Source organism: Ranitomeya imitator, chromosome 3 (assembly GCF_032444005.1).
Source record: "Ranitomeya imitator isolate aRanImi1 chromosome 3, aRanImi1.pri, whole genome shotgun sequence".
In the NCBI taxonomy this organism is placed as follows: domain Eukaryota; kingdom Metazoa; phylum Chordata; class Amphibia; order Anura; family Dendrobatidae; genus Ranitomeya; species Ranitomeya imitator.
Window position 1 is genome coordinate 89,288,050 of NC_091284.1, and position 18,169 is coordinate 89,306,218.

An 18,169-nucleotide genomic window follows, 5' to 3' on the forward strand; every position below is an offset into this window, starting at 1 on the left:
GACGGTATGTGCACTGTAGTCGTGAAGTCACCACTGCAGTCAGTCCACGAAGACACATACAGCGGCGGTGATGTATTATATTAACTGAGTGGGAGCCAGAGGAAAGGAAAGTTTGTGAATTCAGATATTGTAGATGGAGCTTGAGAGTGACAGCACTCCGCGATTTGAGGCTCAGCTCTTCTCAGACTGCAGGACATGGGACTTGTAACAAAGACAAAATTTACTTAATTGTGAATAATTTTACATGAAAAGATCCCTCGCGCACACAGATCACTTACTCATCGGGCCTTTCCAGTGGTCACATATAGTGGTCCCATCTCCCATAATGGGAGGTCGTCTGAGTCACTTCTGTATCTCTTCTCTAGCGTGACAGTAACAATACAGGTCCTTCTCAAAAAATTAGCATATAGTGTTAAATTTCATTATTTACCATAATGTAATGATTACAATTAAACTTTCATATATTATAGATTCATTATCCACCAACTGAAATTTGTCAGGTCTTTTATTGTTTTAATACTGATGATTTTGGCATACAACTCCTGATAACCCAAAAAACCTGTCTCAATAAATTAGTATATTTCACCCATCCAATCAAATAAAAGTGTTTTTTAATAACAAACAAAAAAAACCAACAAATAATAATGTTCAGTTATGCACTCAATACTTGGTCGGGAATCCTTTGGCAGAAATGACTGCTTCAATGTGGCGTGGCATGGAGGCAATCAGCCTGTGACACTGCTGAGATGTTATGGAGGCCAAGGATGCTTCAATAGCGGCCTTAAGCTCATCCAGAGTGTTGGGTCTTGCGTCTCTCAACTTTCTCTTCACAATATCCCACAGATTCTCTATGGGGTTCAGGTCAGGAGAGTTGGCAGGCCAATTGAGCACAGTAATACCATGGTCAGTAAACCATTTACCAGTGGTTTTGGCACTGTGAGCAGGTGCCAGGTCGTGCTGAAAAATGAAATCTTCATCTCCATAAAGCATTTCAGCCGATGGAAGCATGAAGTGCTCCAAAATCTCCTGATAGCTAGCTGCATTGACCCTGCCCTTGATGAAACACAGTGGACCAACACCAGCAGCTGACATGGCACCCCACACCATCACTGACTGTGGGTACTTGACACTGGACTTCAGGCATTTTGGCATTTCCTTCTCCCCAGTCTTCCTCCAGACTCTGGCACCTTGATTTCCGAATGACATGCAAAATTTGCTTTCATCAGAAAAAAGTACTTGGGACCACTTAGCAACAGTCCAGTGCTGCTTCTCTGTAGCTCAAAAGTGGCTTTACCTGGGGAATGCGGCACCTGTAGCCCATTTCCTGCACACGCCTGTGCACGGTGGCTCTGGATGTTTCCACACCAGACTCAGTCCACTGCTTCCTCAGGTTCCCCAAGGTCTGGAATCGGTCCTTCTCCACAATCTTCCTCAGGGTCCGGTCTCCTCTTCTCGTTGTACAGCGTTTTCTGCCACATTGTTTCCTTCCAACAGACTTACCATTGAGGTGCCTTGATACAGCACTCTGGGAACAGCCTATTTGTTGAGAAATTTCTTTCTGGGTCTTACCCTCTTGCTTGAGGGTGTCAATGATGGCCTTCTTGACATCTGTCAGGTCGCTAGTCTTACCCATGATGGGGGTTTTGAGTAATGAACCAGGCAGGGAGTTTATAAAAGCCTCAGGTATCTTTTGCATGTGTTTAGAGTTAATTAGTTGATTCAGAAGATTAGGGTAATAGGTCGTTTAGAGAACCTTTTCTTGATATGCTAATTTATTGAGACAGGTTTTTTGGGTTATCAGGAGTTGTATGCCAAAATCATCAGTATTAAAACAATAAAAGACCTGACAAATTTCAGTTGGTGGATAATGAATCTATAATATATGAAAGTTTAATTGTAATCATTACATTATGGTAAATAATGAAATTTAACACTATATGCTAATTTTTTGAGAAGGACCTGTACGTGAAATCTGCTGTTCACAAACTGAGTCATGTTAATGTGAATGGAGAAGCAGGAGGCTATTCTGTGGGACGTGCGAATGTCTGGTTGGACCTAAAATTAACTTTGTTCTGTTTTTCTTTCTCGTAGTTACAATAAATGATGTAACTGAATTTCCAAATTACTGAGCAGAATTATCAACTGAGAGACCAAAGGAATCCAATAAAGTCCATGACTTTCTGAGCTTTCAGATTGTAAGCTTATAATACTGTTACTGATATAATACTGATAAGAAATGTAATCTCCACCAAAGGACCCTGGGACATAAGGAGGAAGCCCTCGGGGATGGTAACAACAGGCACAGGGATATGGACTCCACAGATAAAAGAAAGGGGTTTCCAGTCTTAGGCAACAAGACTGTCTGCAGACTTGTGAATCCTAACATTGTGCGCACTGCGCACTGTGAGGATTCTCCAGTGTCGGGAGCAGACGGTCATGTGACCACAATTATGTAATTTGCATGCTTCCAGCCACATTATGACTAGACTGTGTCTGACCCCATCTAGTTGGCACATCACCACATATATGCAAATCACATACTTGCGGTCATGTGCTATCCGCTCCCGGCACCGACACCATAGAGTCTCGCCTTGTAGCCTAAGGTCAGACAGCCCATTTATTAAAATATAGTTCAAGCTATACACAAGTAAGGAAAATGGCATGGTGGCGCCAAGCCCAGCTCTCGTAAGTTGTGAGGAATATGATGGGGCAATCCTGCTTTTGAGAGGGACCGTGTTTTCATCTGTGCTCATCCTCTGCCCTCTATAGTGGATTTAGGGGACTTTTGAGACTCTTCATTATATCGTGAAGAAAAAAATCTTAGTTTTTCTTTGCTTATAGTTGAAAACTTTCTTAGAATAGTTAGAATAAATTTACAATAATTTTCCTAGGAGACTCTTGCTTGTCATTTACCAATATACTGCAACCGTATCACCTCAAACGCTCCATAAATGTACAGAACTTGTTCCTTTATACGACTGTCAGGATCTGTCACAGCTAGCCTGGTGTATGTCATTTCCTTCCTTACTGTAGTATGCGCCTACTCTCCGACACTGCAGTGTGGTTCCCAAACAGTCTGTACACCTGTGAGACAATTGTGGCTCACCAATGAGTTCCTCGCTTATCACATCATTTATGTCATTTTATGCTAAAACATTGTTCCTAAAATGTCACTAGAGTGAATAAATGCTCACAAATCATTGACCGTGGGCACGGGTGGCACATGAATGTTCTGTCTCCTTCAGGCTTCTGCCTGCTATCCATCAAACAGTGACCCCTGCTCCCCATCACAGCCACTAACACCCCAAACACTGCACCTTCACTATAGCCAGATGCCCATGCACCTTAGATCTCGGCTGATTTCCCCGCACAGCTCGGCCAAGCATGCATGTGCCTTCAATGAGGAGAGTGCAGTAAACTGCTGCTTACTACATTCTCCATAGACAACAAAAATGGTGAAAAGGAGATTTGGGAGATCCTCACGCAATGCTGAGATGAGCAGGTTCAGACCACCTTTTTCAAATGTGTATAAGACCCTCCAGTCTTCTTTTTTCACCATCTAATACAGAACCTTAGAAATGCAGGTGTATACAGCCTAATTCCTGTATCTTATACGATGGGTCCAAAAAATTTTAGTCTGACTCTAGAAAGATGAGAGAATGTTCTGAAATTCAAATTCCTCAAATTTTCCCAGGAAATTTAATTTGCAATGAAGCTTCCAAACCTCCACAAAAGATGTGTATGTCACTATTCAGTTTTCCTCATGCACTAACCTTCTTCACTACTGTGCTGTCACACACACTATCAGTACAGTTTATTCAGTATTTAATGGCTTTCTCTCTTTATCGCTCACTATCCAGATTCGCCACAAAATGGCAGCTGCATTTCCTGCTTCTGCTTTTATACAGGCTATGATAGTCCCTCCTGATTGGTTGTGCTATATATTGTGACATGATGGCTGCAAGGCATTATGGGTATTTCTCTGCAATGTGTAAATTGCCATAAAAGGTGATTTGTGCAAAGTAAAATGTAAATTGTTCAGCAAATTCCTAAACATTCAACACAATTTAATCAGCATCAAATCAATTCTTTCCTTTCTACTAGTAAATAAATTTTACAAATCAATAGGGGTACTAGTGACCTCTAGTTGGAAACAGAACAGATTAATGGTGATATGTGCTTAAAGGTAATTTGTCACAGGTCATTGCCACACCACCTAATCTGAGAGGAGCACAATATAGAGACAGAGACCCTGATTCCATGTGTCATTTATTGGGCTGCTTGTAGCAGTTTTGATAAAATCATAGTTTTATCAGCAGGAGATTATTACAAGAGAACCAGTAAACCTCCTGCTATATAGTCCTCCATATTCATGATTCCCACCCCCACTATTGATTGGCAGATTTCTGCCTATGCATAGTGTACACAGAGAGCTGCCAATCAGTGGTGTGGGTGGGGTTATGCAGAGCTCAGTATTCAGAGAACTAGGCAAGCAGCCCAGTAAGTGATACATCACTGGAATCATCATTTCTGCCCCTATATCATGCTGCTCTTGCATGGGCTAATCAAAACCTGGTGATACATTCTCTTTAAGGCACAAGCAATGTTGCAAGAATACGGTTGTATAAAACGTTCCACCCACCTGGAGTTTCCAGATGCTCTTACTCTCACTGGACACTCTGTTGACAGTTTCACTCATTAAGGCAATGAGCATGTTCAGGAGGAGAACGTACGTGAGGACCACATACAGGATGAGCAGGAACATGAAGAAGTGCTTGAACTTCAGATTCTCGTCAAACTGCAGATCTCCCATACCAATGGTAAACTTGAACAATTCCAGGCAGGAGATGTAAAGGCTGGAGTACGAGCTCGCTTCTTCCTTCTCCCCAGGTGCAGTGCCATTTGCGGCCTCTTGGGGTGCTTCACCGATAAGTGTTACTAAAGCTGTGATGGGAAAGACGGTCGTTAACGGCTTTTTTTTAACATCAGAAATAATGTCACTCATTGTCCCCATTTATACGCAACATGGCAGCAACTCTTTATCAATCTGCTTTTAGTTCGCATTTTGAGCATAGTGTTACCAGCTCAGCTCCATGTCTGTAGCCACGTTCCAACATAGGACATAATAGTATATCTTATTTTGGGTGGAGGTGAATGAGGCAGGCTCAGGAGCTGCGCCTGCTCCACACATGGAAGATGCTGGCTTTGTTGTACAGCTGGCATCCACCTTTAACAGAAGCGTCCAGAGCTAGGTCAGATCACTGCTGCTAAACCTCTAACACTGCACGGTCAATATCTCACAGTGGAATTTAAGGAGTGTGATCCCCCATGATGTGACTCCGAGGAGCTGATGGATTAACATGATAGCCAGGGGCCTGCTGAAGACATGTATGGCCACCATCTTGGTACACTTGTGGAGCCTTGGTGGGTTTCATGGGAGAGATCAATTTTTCCCATATACTGCAATAATGTCATGTTGCATTAAACAGAATAGCCGATCAACAGATTATAGATCCAATTCCTATAAAGGAACTGAAAAATACAAAAAATAAAGTGAAATTAAATTAAAAAAAGTTTAATGCTATAATAAAAAATGTAAAATTTGAAGCACCCCACTTTAAAAGTAAAGACATAAAAAATGAACATTGCTGGTTTTGACTCATTCACAAAACTCTGATCTATCAAATTATTAAATTATTTAACCTATATTATTAAACGGCGCATAGGAAAAAAATCAAAATACCAGAAGTGCCATTTTTTCAGTGGCCGTGCCTCTACCAAAACATGCAATAAAAAGGAATGAAAACATCGTGTGTACCAAAATTGTATCAATAAAACGACAGTTTGTCACAGAAAAATAACAAGCTCCATCAACAGAAAAGTAAAAATGAAAAAGCGGAGGAAAAAACAAAAGCGCAAAAACGTATTGGCCGCGGCGGGATGGGGGTTAAAAAATGACATTGATGTACATGACTAGCGCTATTGGATGATCAGGGCACCGGCTTAAACATGGATGCCAATTGTGCTGATGGCCCATCTCTAATGGTGCACCACATAGTGCACAAATAATACTGTCATACACCCTGCAAATAACATCAAATACATATACTAGGAAGTGAAGCTTTCAGATGTGCACACGCCAAGTGTGGGATTGTAGATGGAGCTCCAGATGCCCAGGACTTAATGACCAATTGTGTCAATATACAATGGTCATATACAATTAATGTATTAAAAATAGGCAGGTAATATGGTTATCGTTTTTGTGTATGTTTTTTTTTGGGGGGGAAGCAAATATCCAAAACAGTAGAAAGCATCTTTGCATAATTTATTCCCAATTAGATGACCTACCAAAAACTACAAAACAGCAAGAGTGACACCTGCTGGCTAAATTAGTGAAATACCATACATACAATATATGAAAGCTTTGTACAGGTTCTGAAAAAAATTCAATGGACGCTGCTTTTTAATCGAAGATTGTTAACAGTTCAGTTCTGATCACTTCCCTTATACTATTTGAATTTATACTTTTACAAACAGTATGTTTCCAGAGAATAAATAGAGTTTCATCTGCCTGGTGAAACTGCATACACCCCGCCACCCACTAATTCTATTACCTGCTGCAAAACCAAAGAGGAAGACGACGTAGACAAGCAGGAAGCGAAGCATGTCACGCAGAATCGTCTGAAAGAAAAATGTGACTGATTAATACTGGTTGTGCAATAGTTTCCCCAGCATTTGTGAGATGAATGGCTAAATTAACTGAAGATTAGCATGTGACATAAGTCTCTGCCAAAGTTGGGGATAAATAGCAACATGCGTTACATGCATATTTTTATGCAGAGTCAGTTGATCCGTTGCAAATTTTCGTAAACTACGTGGGCAATTCATCAAAGTGTTTTGTTTTTTTTTGCCAGAAAACCGGTGTAAAGCCATTTGAAAAATCACAAAGTTTTTGCACTACGCTGAGTTGGCTATGTAGTTACGTGGCTCCCATCTGGACGTATTGGAAATCTCAATATAATGGCTGCTGTAAAAGAGTGGAATATACAGTCATGGCTGAAGGTGTTGGCACCCCTTAAATGGTTCTAGAAAATGAAGTATTTCTCCCAGAAAATTATTGCAATTTTGTTATACACATGTTTATTTCCTTTGTGTGTATTGGAACAAAACAAAAAAACTGTGAAAAAAGGTAAGTTGACATAATTTCACACGAAACCCCAAAAATGGCCAGGACAAAATTGTTTATACCCTCAACTTAATATTTTGTTGCACCCCCTTTGGAATAAATTTACTGTAATCAATCGATGTCACACTGCAACTGTACGTAATTAGGGAAAGGGACCCTGCACCATTCCTAGGGCTGGGGCACTACGTATACCTGCTCGCAAAGATACCTCTAATGGTGAGGATTTTTGGGCCATATGCCTTACTGTTCTCCTGTTATACCCTAAACTGTTCCCTCCAATCTCCCACAGGAGGTCTGGGACAGACTAGGACAGGCCGGAGCGAGCCGCCCCCTCCCCCCCACGGCTAAGTGAAGGCCAACATGACAGGGGTTAGGAGAGGAGGGGGTGGGCGTTTTTAGGCTAATTAGAGGGGTGGGGGGCTAGTGGCAGGGGGTATTGTAAGGGGCAGGGGGCGGGAGCAGGTCAGTTCCCGCTCACCTTCGCAGAAGCATGGCCAGCGTGGACGCCGTCCTGGAGAGCCTGAGGGCGGCTACAGCTTCTCTCCCTCCGGGCTGCCTGGAAGCGCAGGTGGCTCACTTGATGGATGGCGGCGGTGGAGGATCTTCATCAGCGGTCCCCCCTTTGGAGCAGCGAGCTCGGCGGACACGGCCCCCTGAGCGGCTGTCGCCGGATTCCGGGCCACGTGCCCCCCGCAGGCGCAGGAGCCCCTCCCGGGACCCTCCAGGCTGGGCGCCGGTAAGAGCAGCGGCGAGCAGGCCCCGGTCTGGGAGGAATACGACAGCCGGGCGGGGCACAGCGGCGGTTGCGAGGCCCTCACCTCGTGGCGCGGTGGGGGCGGCGGTGGGGGCGGAGCCAAGACACGCCGGGCAGCGGCTGGGGCCTAGGGCATCGGGAGGCCGCGGCGGTGATGTGCCTGCCGCGCGGCCTGCGTCGGCAACAGCGACTGGGTCTGGAGGAGCGGTAGTGGCCGGAGGATCGGGCGGCCCGAGGCTGGACGGCGCCGGGCCGGCCCCTGCAGCGGCCGCGGGGGGTCTCCCTGCTCCAGGGCTGAGGCCTGGTCAACCTCCTGTGGCAGCAAGAAGCGTGGCGGGCAGCGGACAGCGTGCCCTTTATTCACCAGCTCGGACAGTATCTTCCCCTGGCACCTGGAGCCCGGATCCGGTGCCTCAGGTACCGGCGATGTTCCAGAGCACCGGGTCAGATGGTCAGCACCAAGGTTCATTGGTGGACGGTTCGGTGGCGGAGTGGGCGGTTCGCGGACGTCCGGATACCAGCACTCCAGCTGGAGGGACCACAGATCCCTTGCAGCCCGGTGAGTATGCGCCTGTGTCTCGTTTGTGTCATTCTGATGCGAGTTCGCCTGCAGTTAGTGGTGGTCAGGGAGCGCTTAGCGGTTTAGCTGTGGCGGGTTTGGCAGGCGGTGGGGAAGCGGCAGGGGTCCGGGAGCTTTTAGCTAGCGTGCAGACATTGTTGGCGAGATTGGATAGCAGTGTAGGTCCGCAGGGGTTTTTGGGTGCGTGGTCGGGTCCGCAGGCGGGACCAGTTAATGCAGCGGCGGCGCAGGTTGAGGTCTCGGAACCGGTTTCCGTTTCGGTGGAGACGGAAAAAGAGAAGGAGTGTAGGATCCATTTAGACGATAAGGCGCACGGTGAGGTACAGTATATGTGTGTTTTGAGGGCCCGTTGGGGGCGCATCTTAAAAAAGAGGTTAGAGAAAAGATAAGTAAAGATGAATATGTGGAAATCTTTTCATTGCTTCCGCTGGAAAAATTTAATCTGGATAAGGGGAAGAAGGATGATTCGAGAAAAGAGGAGGAGGAAAAACGGCGGTGGCGTTTGATTCCCCAGACTTTTGCCAATTGGCTTCAGGCTTTCGCTATTCTGGCCAGTGTTATTGGCGAGACGGCGCCCGAGAATTGTTCAGGTTTATTTTGCTACATGGATTCCATCAGTGAGTCTCACAGGGTGTACGGCGGTCAGGCGTGGCTTAGGTACGACGAGCAGTTCAGACAGAGAAAAGCTGTTCGGCCGGCCATTAGATGGGACCAAAAAGATATTGGTCTCTGGTTGCGCGTAATGGCGCAGTACAAGTTCGGTACCCCCTTTCACGGGGGGGCCGGTGCTTCCGGCCATGGTTCACAGCCCGCTGCTGCGAGTACCTCAGGTAATGCGGGACAGGCAGGCGGACAGAAATTGGGCGTCTGCTGGCAATTTAATGAGGGACAGTGCAAATTTGGAGTCAATTGCAAATTTAATCATTTGTGCTCCCACTGCAGCGGTACCTCCCACGGAGCCGCAAAATGTTTTAAAAAAGGCAAGGCAAAGTCAGGTTCAGTTAATTCCTATGGGGGAGACACCGGTGAAGGTGGAAAGGATGGCCCCTTATCTAAATAGATACCCGGATAGGGAAAAGGCGTCCTTGTTGTTGTCAGGCTTTACGGAAGGTTTTGTTATTCCGGCCCCTTCCTTTGCGGTCCCCTTGGTTAGAAAAAATTTGCGGTCAGCTTTGTTGCATGCTGAGGTGGTTTCGGAAAAATTACATAAGGAGGTGGCGCTGGGCCGCATGGCGGGCCCATTTGAACATGCTCCGTTTGAGGATTTAGTCGTCTCCCCCTTGGGCGTAGTCCCTAAAAAAGAGACGGGAAAATTTCGCCTGATTCAGCATTTGTCGTACCCCAAGGGGAGATCGGTGAATGACGGCATTGATCCAGAGCTGTGTTCGGTGCAAAAATGTGGAAAAGGTGCTCTTCTTGCCAAGACGGACATAGAATCCGCTTTCCGCCTGTTGCCAGTTCATCCGTCTAGCGTTAGACTTCTTGGTTGTTTTTGGGAGGATCGATTTTTTGTCGATAGGTGTTTACCCATGGGTTGTTCGTTATCTTGTGCCCTGCTCAAGGCTTTTAGTTCCTTTTTGGAATGGGTAGTTCGAGACGTTTCTGGTTGTGATTCGATTTTGCACTACTTAGACGATTTTTTGTGCGTCGGCCCGGCGGGGTCTGACTGTTGTTCCAGGATTGTGAGTGCAATAGAATGGGTGGCTTTTCGTTTTGGCGTTCCGCTGGCCCCGGGTAAGACGGAGGGCCCGAGCACGTGTTTGTGTTTCTTAGGCATCGTCATTGATACTGTTCGATGGGAGTTTCGGTTGCCTGAGGACAAACTGGTAGGCCTTCGGGAAGATGTTGGGCGGGCTGGTCGCCTGCGCAAACTTAATTTCGCTTGTCGAGTCATGCCGATGGGCCGAGTTTTTTCTAGGAGGTTGGCTAGCGTGACCACGGGAGTCAAGGCTCCTCACCATTTCGAACGGTTGTTGGCTGAACACAAGGAGGATTTGGCGGTTTGGAGTGAGTTCTTGAAGACGTATAATGGCAGGTCCTTGTTTATCGAGGGTGTGATTGACAATGAGTCGTTGGAGTTATTTACCGATGCAGCCGGTGGGTCGGGTTTCGGAGCGTACTTTCAGGGTCAATGGTGTGCGTCAAAATGGCCAGCGAGTTGGATTTCCTCTGGCCTGGTTCGTAACATTGCGTTTTTGGAAATTTTTCCTATTTTGGTAGGGTGCATTTGTGGCAGGGGATTTTTCGAAATAGGTGAGTTCGTTTTCACTGTGATAACTTGGGGGTGGTTTGCGCGATTACTAGCTTGTCCGCGTCATCGCCCCCGGTGGTGCGTGTGTTAAGACAATTGGTGTTGTTGTGTTTGTCTTTGAATGCACACGTAACTGCGTCGCATGTGCCGGGAGTTTGTAATTCCATCGCTGACTCTCTTTCTCGTTTACAGTTCGATCGTTTCCGGTCTTTGGCTCCGGAGGCTCGAGTGGTCGGGTTGGAGTGCCCTGCGGAACTTTGGCTAGTGGTATCCGGAACGCTGAGGCGTTGATTAAGGCATCGTTGGCTCCTAGAACTTGGGAGGCTTATCAGGCGATTTGGAGGGAGTGGGAGGACTTGTTTTCGGCCGCATGTTGTGGGTCGAGTCAGGAAGAGCAGGTGGGGTTCCTGCTGTCATGGTTGAGTCGCGGGGCATCGGTTGGATGGTCATCTTCTAAAGTGTCAAGAGTCTTGGCGGCTTTGGCCTTTGGGTTTAAATTGCGGGGTCTGTGCGATATTACCAAGTCTTTTTTGGTGCAGCGAGCAGTAAAAGGTTTCAGGCGGCGGCCGGAGAAAAAGGATTCTAGGCGGCCGGTTTCCTTTAAAGTATTAGAGAAGTTGGGCGAGGTGTTGTCATCCTTATGTTTTTTCGGTTTTGGAGCTTTGTTTATTTCGGCTGGCTTTTTCCTTAGCCTTTTTCGGGGCTTTTCGAGTTGGTGAGTTAGTGTCGCCTAGTAAGCGGGTGTCGGGGGGACTTTTGGCCAGGGATGTGTTTTTGTCTGATGGTCGCGTGGAACTGTGGTTACGGCGATCAAAATCGGATCAGGAGGGCCGGGGTAGTAGGATCGTGTTGGGCTCAGTTGATGGTTCGGCTATGTGTCCTGTTGCTTGTCTGCGCCGGTACTGGGGCCTTCAGCCTAGGCGCGATCGATCATTATTGTGTCATCAAGATGGTTCTTATTTGTCTCGCTACCAATTCACAGCGGTTTTTAAAAGGGCAATTGCGCTGTTGGGATTGGATGGGGCCTGCTTTGCCCCCATTCTTTTCGGATTGGGGCCGTGACTCGGGGCTCCCGCCATTCGGCGGATCGGCAGGTGGCGATCAAGCAGGTTTCGCAGTTACGTGCGTCCGCAGGGGATGGTTGACGGGGAGTTATAAGAGTTATGTTAAAGGTTTTTTCTACGCTGTGGGTTTTATTTTGAGTTTTGTGTTTTTGTTTTCCAGGTCCCCAGGCATTACTGGTGTGGATTTTTGGACACTCATATGTCCATTGGGGAGCGCTGCGGGCCGATGTGCGGACGGAGAGCAGACAGCTCGGTTTTGACCGAAGTGTGGCAGTGATCCGGTGGCTTGGTTTTCGGGGGATGGCATGGAATCGAGTGTTGCGTGAGATCCATAACAGTGTGAGTTTGGACAGAGCCCCGGATGTGTTGGTTTTACATGTTGGGGGTAACGATTTGGGGGCCCGGCCTTTTCGGGAGTTGGTAAAGGACATAAAGCAGGATTGCTTGAGGTTATGGGTATTGTACCCAGGTTTGACCATTGTCTGGTCTGACATTGTGTCACGGAAATGGTGGAAGCATATGAGGTCTTTGGAGAAAATCGATAAGGCCAGGATAAAAGTTAATAGGGCAGTGTCCGCCTTTGTGTCTCGGAATGGGGGCGTGGCGGTGAGGCACTTTGAATTGGAAAAAAGTAAAGGGGAGTATTGGTTGGCTGACGGTGTTCATTTGAATGCCATGGGCATGGATTTTTGGACTCTGGGTCTTCAGGAAGGCATTGAAAGGGCCATAGCTTTTCGTTTTGGTGGGGTCTCGGGCCTTTAAGGTGTTCAAAGGCCTCTCGTTGTGGCGGCTGGGGGGAGTCCTTGGAGTTGGTGAAAATTGGTTTGGGGGGTCCATTGGCATATGGCTCCCCCGTTTGGAGTTAATTTGTTTCAGATCTGGTGAATGGTGGTGGGGAGTTCCGGCAGGGGTGGTCGGATCTCCAGATTAGTACCGTGAACAGTGAACCCTCTTGTAGGTTTTTGGTGCTCACCGAGCCAGGGTTACAACGGCTGGGAGTAAAACATTGGTTAAGTTGTTGTTCACTTTATGGGTTGTTAAATCACCAGATTCTTGGGGGCTCCAAGGACTTCTCCTAGTTTTAAAAATGTTAATGTTTTTTACATTTATTGTTAATGTTTTATGTTTAATAAAAGAGGCTGATGTGGCCTATACTATTCCAACAAAATTATGTCTCTGTCATTAATTGGTAAGGGGGGTGGGTAAATGGTGGGTTGGTAAATAGGGGTACCAACAATTAGTTGGATTAAAGGGTATTTGCTATTCCCATGGAGCGCCTTTGACTATACCAAGGTCAAGTGTATAAACACATAAGACAAACAGGGATAACAGAAAGCAACTAACATACAAAACATTCACCAAAGGTAGAAAGGAATATAGGGTAGGGTAGGAATATACAAACCAAATGGGAATAAGATAATGAGGAAAGCACACACCCTAAAACAGCATACAACAATCTCCAGCAGCAACAACGATCTTCAACTTCAGCACAGCAACTCCAAAGAACCAGAAAGCAAACTTTCACTGGCAAAAAAGAGAAGGTTGGGCCAAATTTTTAAAGAGAGAGGAAATGACCAGGTCAGGAGCAGCTGTGAGATGGAGCTGCATGATTACAACTAGCATAGAAAGGGTTGTCAACCTCTTCAGCACCAAAAGAAGCAAAATCAATTTAATATGGGACACAAAACATACAGGCTAAATGGAAGAACTGTGATTCACACAGCTTTCCGACACTGGGCACTACATTGCGATCCAAAATATGTTCTTTTCTTTGTAGGTCTCATTCTATTTTCAGTAAACATTGAAATGATGTGCTTTACCAAAAAGCTCTATCTTGGTTTCATCTGTCCATAAGATGCTTTTGCCAGAAGATTTTTGGCCACCACATGTGATGAACTCGCACCTCGCCGCCCCACCTGACGTCACTATTATGAGCGAGATCGTGTGGTATGGTCTCCTCACTTGCACCAATGTGACATTCCACACCCACATGGGAAACATAAGGTCAGCTTGACGTAGGTTTACACACACACCCTGTGTACCCAGGCCCATGGAACCACGGGGAGTGAGAGGATGTGGCCCATGCAGTCACTGCACTGACATGGCACCACAATCGCCCTCAACCATGACATTCTGAGAGGCCCCTTTCACTAGCACCAGTGAAACCGCACCTGGTGAGACCGGTGTGACTGCCACCAGTTCCTCGTTAGATATAAGCACTAGCCCCTAATGGGATTATATTGGACCGGACACCAGTCCCGGTAGCATGGAAAGTTAAACCAAGACATGGACCTGTGGATTTGTGGATCGAGATAAAAGAGCAGGTCAAGGTTAAACTAAATATTTAATCATCTTAACCCATTTTCGATGTTGGGTGTAATAGTATGCCCACATCAGAATCCCTCTCTTTGATGTGGGCTCCGGTGCTGAGCCCACATCTTTTTTGAACATGCCTTTTGAATAAGTCTCTGCAGCTAAAAACTCCAAAACCTATGAATGATCATAACTCCTTTCTGTACAGTCCTCGGGCGACGGTTCTGGTGCCATCGGATCTATCCAGGCCAATGCTACATGTGGAGACCAAACAAGCCTTCGCTACCTGACCTCTACTAGATGTTCTATGTAACTCCAAATCCCAGGATGCTAGAACGCAGGACAGCTTAAATTTCTTTGGAACTTGATTGGGGCTGCCTTGCGTTGCAACTTTTCATCCATTTTTCAATGTTGTAAATGTCCAGGAAGATTAGCTGCAGTGCCATAGGTTGTAAACCTCTTGATTATATTGCACTCCATGGACAAAAGAACATCAATATCTCTGTAGATGGACTTGTAACCTTGGGATTGTTAATATTGTTCAACAATTTAGGTTCTCAAGTGTTTAGAAAGTTCTCTTCGCTTTCTGTTCCCCATGCTTAGTGTGGCACACATAGACACACAATGCAAAGATTGAGTCAACTTCTTCCCTTTATATATGGTTTCAGGTGTGATTTTCACATTGCCCACACCTGTTACTTGCCAAAGGTAACTTTGAACAAGCATCATATGCTTGAAACAATATTGTTTACCACACCCTTAGAAAAGTGCCAACAATTTTGTCTCTCCTATGTTTCAGGTTTTGTGTGATATTATGACCAATTTGCCTTTTTTCCTCAGTTTTTTTGTGTTGTTCCAATACACACAAATTGAATAAACACGTGTATAACAAAACCTATCCTTGCAATAATTTTCTGGGAGAAATGCTTCATTTTCTGGAACAATTTCAAGGGTGCCAACACTTTCGGGCATGACTGTATTAGAAGACAGTCAGTTCTTGAAGTTGAAGTGATAAAAGCAGGAAAAATTACAAATATAAGAATCTGAGTGACTCTGACAAGGGGAAAATTGTGCTGGCTAGACAACCCTTATAGGCATCATTTGGACTATGTGTTTAAAAAAAACAAGACTGTAATGGACATGTTCAGTATGTGCAGGAAGGAGATGTACCAAAATTAATGCACTTTTACTTTGCACTAATTTTGATAATCCTAATCCCCCCATCTCTATAGTGATTGGATTAAAAGACATTGGTTTAATGGTAAATACTGGATTATTACTAATAGTATTATACAGCAAACTGGAAAACATGGGAATATGACAATCTGACCTTCTGGATCATCACACTGTAAATCCCAGTCTGCTGGAAGCCGCGGGTGTAATATAACATATTCACCCAGCCAATCACCAAGGCAAACACCATTAGGGCCACATAGACTTCATTTCCTGCCAGGTAGACGATACCGCTCAATAGAAGAAGGGTGGCTTGGAGAAAACTGTAAGAAGAGTTAAAATATTTATTGTTTAATTGACCCCATGAAAAAAATGATAATTTCACTACATATATGCTGGGAAAAATCCTGGTGCGTGTGCTGAATTTATCTACAGGACACCATTGGCCCAATGTAAGCCAAAAGAGATGTTTAATAGACTGTTATTTCCCTGTATAGTATTTACAGACTGCATGGTCTACTTTTTTTTCACAATAAGGTCTTATAATCGACACATATTCCTGTACACTGATATAGTCGTATATGTCAGAGCCTTCACTGAATGCGTACTTTGGGAAATACTCCTAACACACATTTCTAATGGAAGGATCCTATGTCATGTGTACTGAGTCTAAATGATATGACCAGTGTAAAATCTTTGCTTAGAATATAATTAGTGGCCTGGCACATTTTCTGCATAGGCTGGTGGTCGGCCCTCAGAATCGTTTCCTCTAGAGACCCTCTGCACCTCCATAGCAACACCACTGTGTTTTCTCCTACAAAATTGGCAAAACTTACAATAGGATTTCAAAGTATCCGTCCATCATTAATATTTGTAATGACGGTCGTCTCTTCCAAAAGTAAATGATCTACGGAAACAAAAAAGAAAATACTATTTAGCAGATGTAAATCTGATGCGTAGTTTATAAGACATACAGATGTATCCATTCTTATACCAACGCACAGAGAGGTAACTTAAAGGGAATCTGCTCCCTCCCCCCCCCCCCGGACGTATATGACCTGTTAATATGGGCATACGGGTAATAGAAATGTTACACTAGTCCTACCTGTATGCCTCATATTAAAGGGAACCTGTCTCCTCATTTTTGAGCTATGAGCTGTGGCAACTGCCTTTCGGGGCTTATCTACAGCAGAATGCTGTATATCTGCCCCCGATCTAACCTGAAATAGAAGAAAAACAAGTTATATTATACTGACCAGGGGGGGCGGTCCGGTCCGATGGGTGTTGCAGGTCTGGGTCCGGCGCCTCCCATCTACATGTGGTGTCGTCATCTTCTTTGCTTCTTGTCGTGGCTCCTGCGCAGGCGTACTGATCTGCCCTGTTGAGGGCAGAGCCAAGTACTGCAGTGCACAGGCGCTGGGCCTCTCTGACCTTTCCTGGTGCCTGCGCACTGCAGTACTGTGCTCTGCCCTCAACAGGGCAGATCAGTACACCTGGGCAGGTGCTACGACATGGAGCAAGGAAGATGATGACATCGCATGAAGATGGGAGGCGCCAGACCCAGACCTGCGACACCCATCTGATTGGCCCCCCCCCCCCCCCCCGGGTGAGTATAATATAACTTGTTTTTCTTAACTTTCAGGTTAGATCAGGGGCTTATCTACAGCATTACAGAATGCTGTAGATAAGCCCCGAAAGGCAGTGGCCGCAGCTCATAGCTCAAAAATGAGGTGACAGGTTCCCTTTAATGGTCTTGTTGCTGAGAAATGTTATATTCTGTCTTTGTGCTAATGACTTCTTCCAGGCTCCGGGGCATGCGGTGAAAGGAAGAAATCCCTGTCTCCTGTCCACATTATAATACTACTCCCCTCCAATCAGCGTCAGTTACGGCCCCGCAATCCGGCACCTGCGCACTACACTCCCTCAGAAATACATACCTCATGCTGCTCCCTTCTATGGGCGCTACACAGTGCCGTTTCACCTATCTGGCTTCTTCCAATGGGGACATATAGGGAGCCATATAAGAATGGCTCCCTACATACCAATTAATCGGTTATTTCTTCTTATTAGTTGGGTAAAATTGCAAAGTGTTTGTAAAAACAAGCAACTTTGCAATTTATTTGCTCCAAAAATTCCACTGTGTTCTTAAGAAGGGAGTGATTTCTTTTAATTTATTTTTAATGGCTCATTGCCTAGGGAACCAGCCTCTACCACAGTCTAAGCCCACATGCACATGTTGAGTATTTGGTGAATTTTTTAACTCAGTATTGTGATGTACTATAACAAATTATATTGTAGTATCATGTTAGCCATAAAAATAGATGCAAATACTTTTATGCCCAACAATGACAAAAGTATTCTCAGAGTGATAAAGGCATCACTTCGAGAATACTGTTGTCATCTTTGGGCATAAAAGTATTTAGGGTATGTGCACACGTTGTGGATTTTGCTGCGGATCCGCAGCAGTTTCCCATGAGTTTACAGTACAATGTAAACCTATGGGAAACGAAATCCGCAGTGCACATACCCTAACACTAGGGTAGAGCTTTCTACGTGTGCACATACCCTATCACTGATTACCTCAGTATTTATAAGCCAAAACCAGGAGTGGGTGATAAATACAGAAGTGGTGATGTTAGTCTTAAATAAATGAATTTTATTTTAATTCCTATTGAGATTTCATGCATTTCTTTTCCTATAGTGGTGATTCCAAGCAGCTAGTTATAGCTAGTAGAAGTCCACCTACAAATATGCATTTGTGTCTGGTTTTGGAGCAGAGCTGGGGTGGGACTAAAACGTGCCTAAGTCACCAACAAAAATGTTGGTAACTTTTGGATGCGCATTAACT

The 18,169-nt window shown here is 45.3% G+C and overlaps 1 protein-coding gene across 3 annotated transcripts in view; it reads right to left on the reverse strand.

Annotated features, from left to right (window-relative positions):
- The window catches only part of LOC138672762 (transient receptor potential cation channel subfamily V member 1-like), a 153,319-nt gene that overhangs the window by 12,803 nt on the left and 122,347 nt on the right, over positions 1-18,169 (reverse strand). For all 3 annotated transcript variants that reach the window (XM_069761098.1, XM_069761097.1, XM_069761096.1), the window contains 4 exons: positions 16,158-16,228; positions 15,479-15,644; positions 6,615-6,681; positions 4,643-4,944 (listed from right to left, as the gene is read on the reverse strand). In XM_069761098.1, the coding sequence (XP_069617199.1) occupies positions 4,643-4,944; positions 6,615-6,681; positions 15,479-15,644; positions 16,158-16,228 (606 nt within the window). The remainder of the gene's footprint in view (positions 1-4,642; positions 4,945-6,614; positions 6,682-15,478; positions 15,645-16,157; positions 16,229-18,169) is intronic.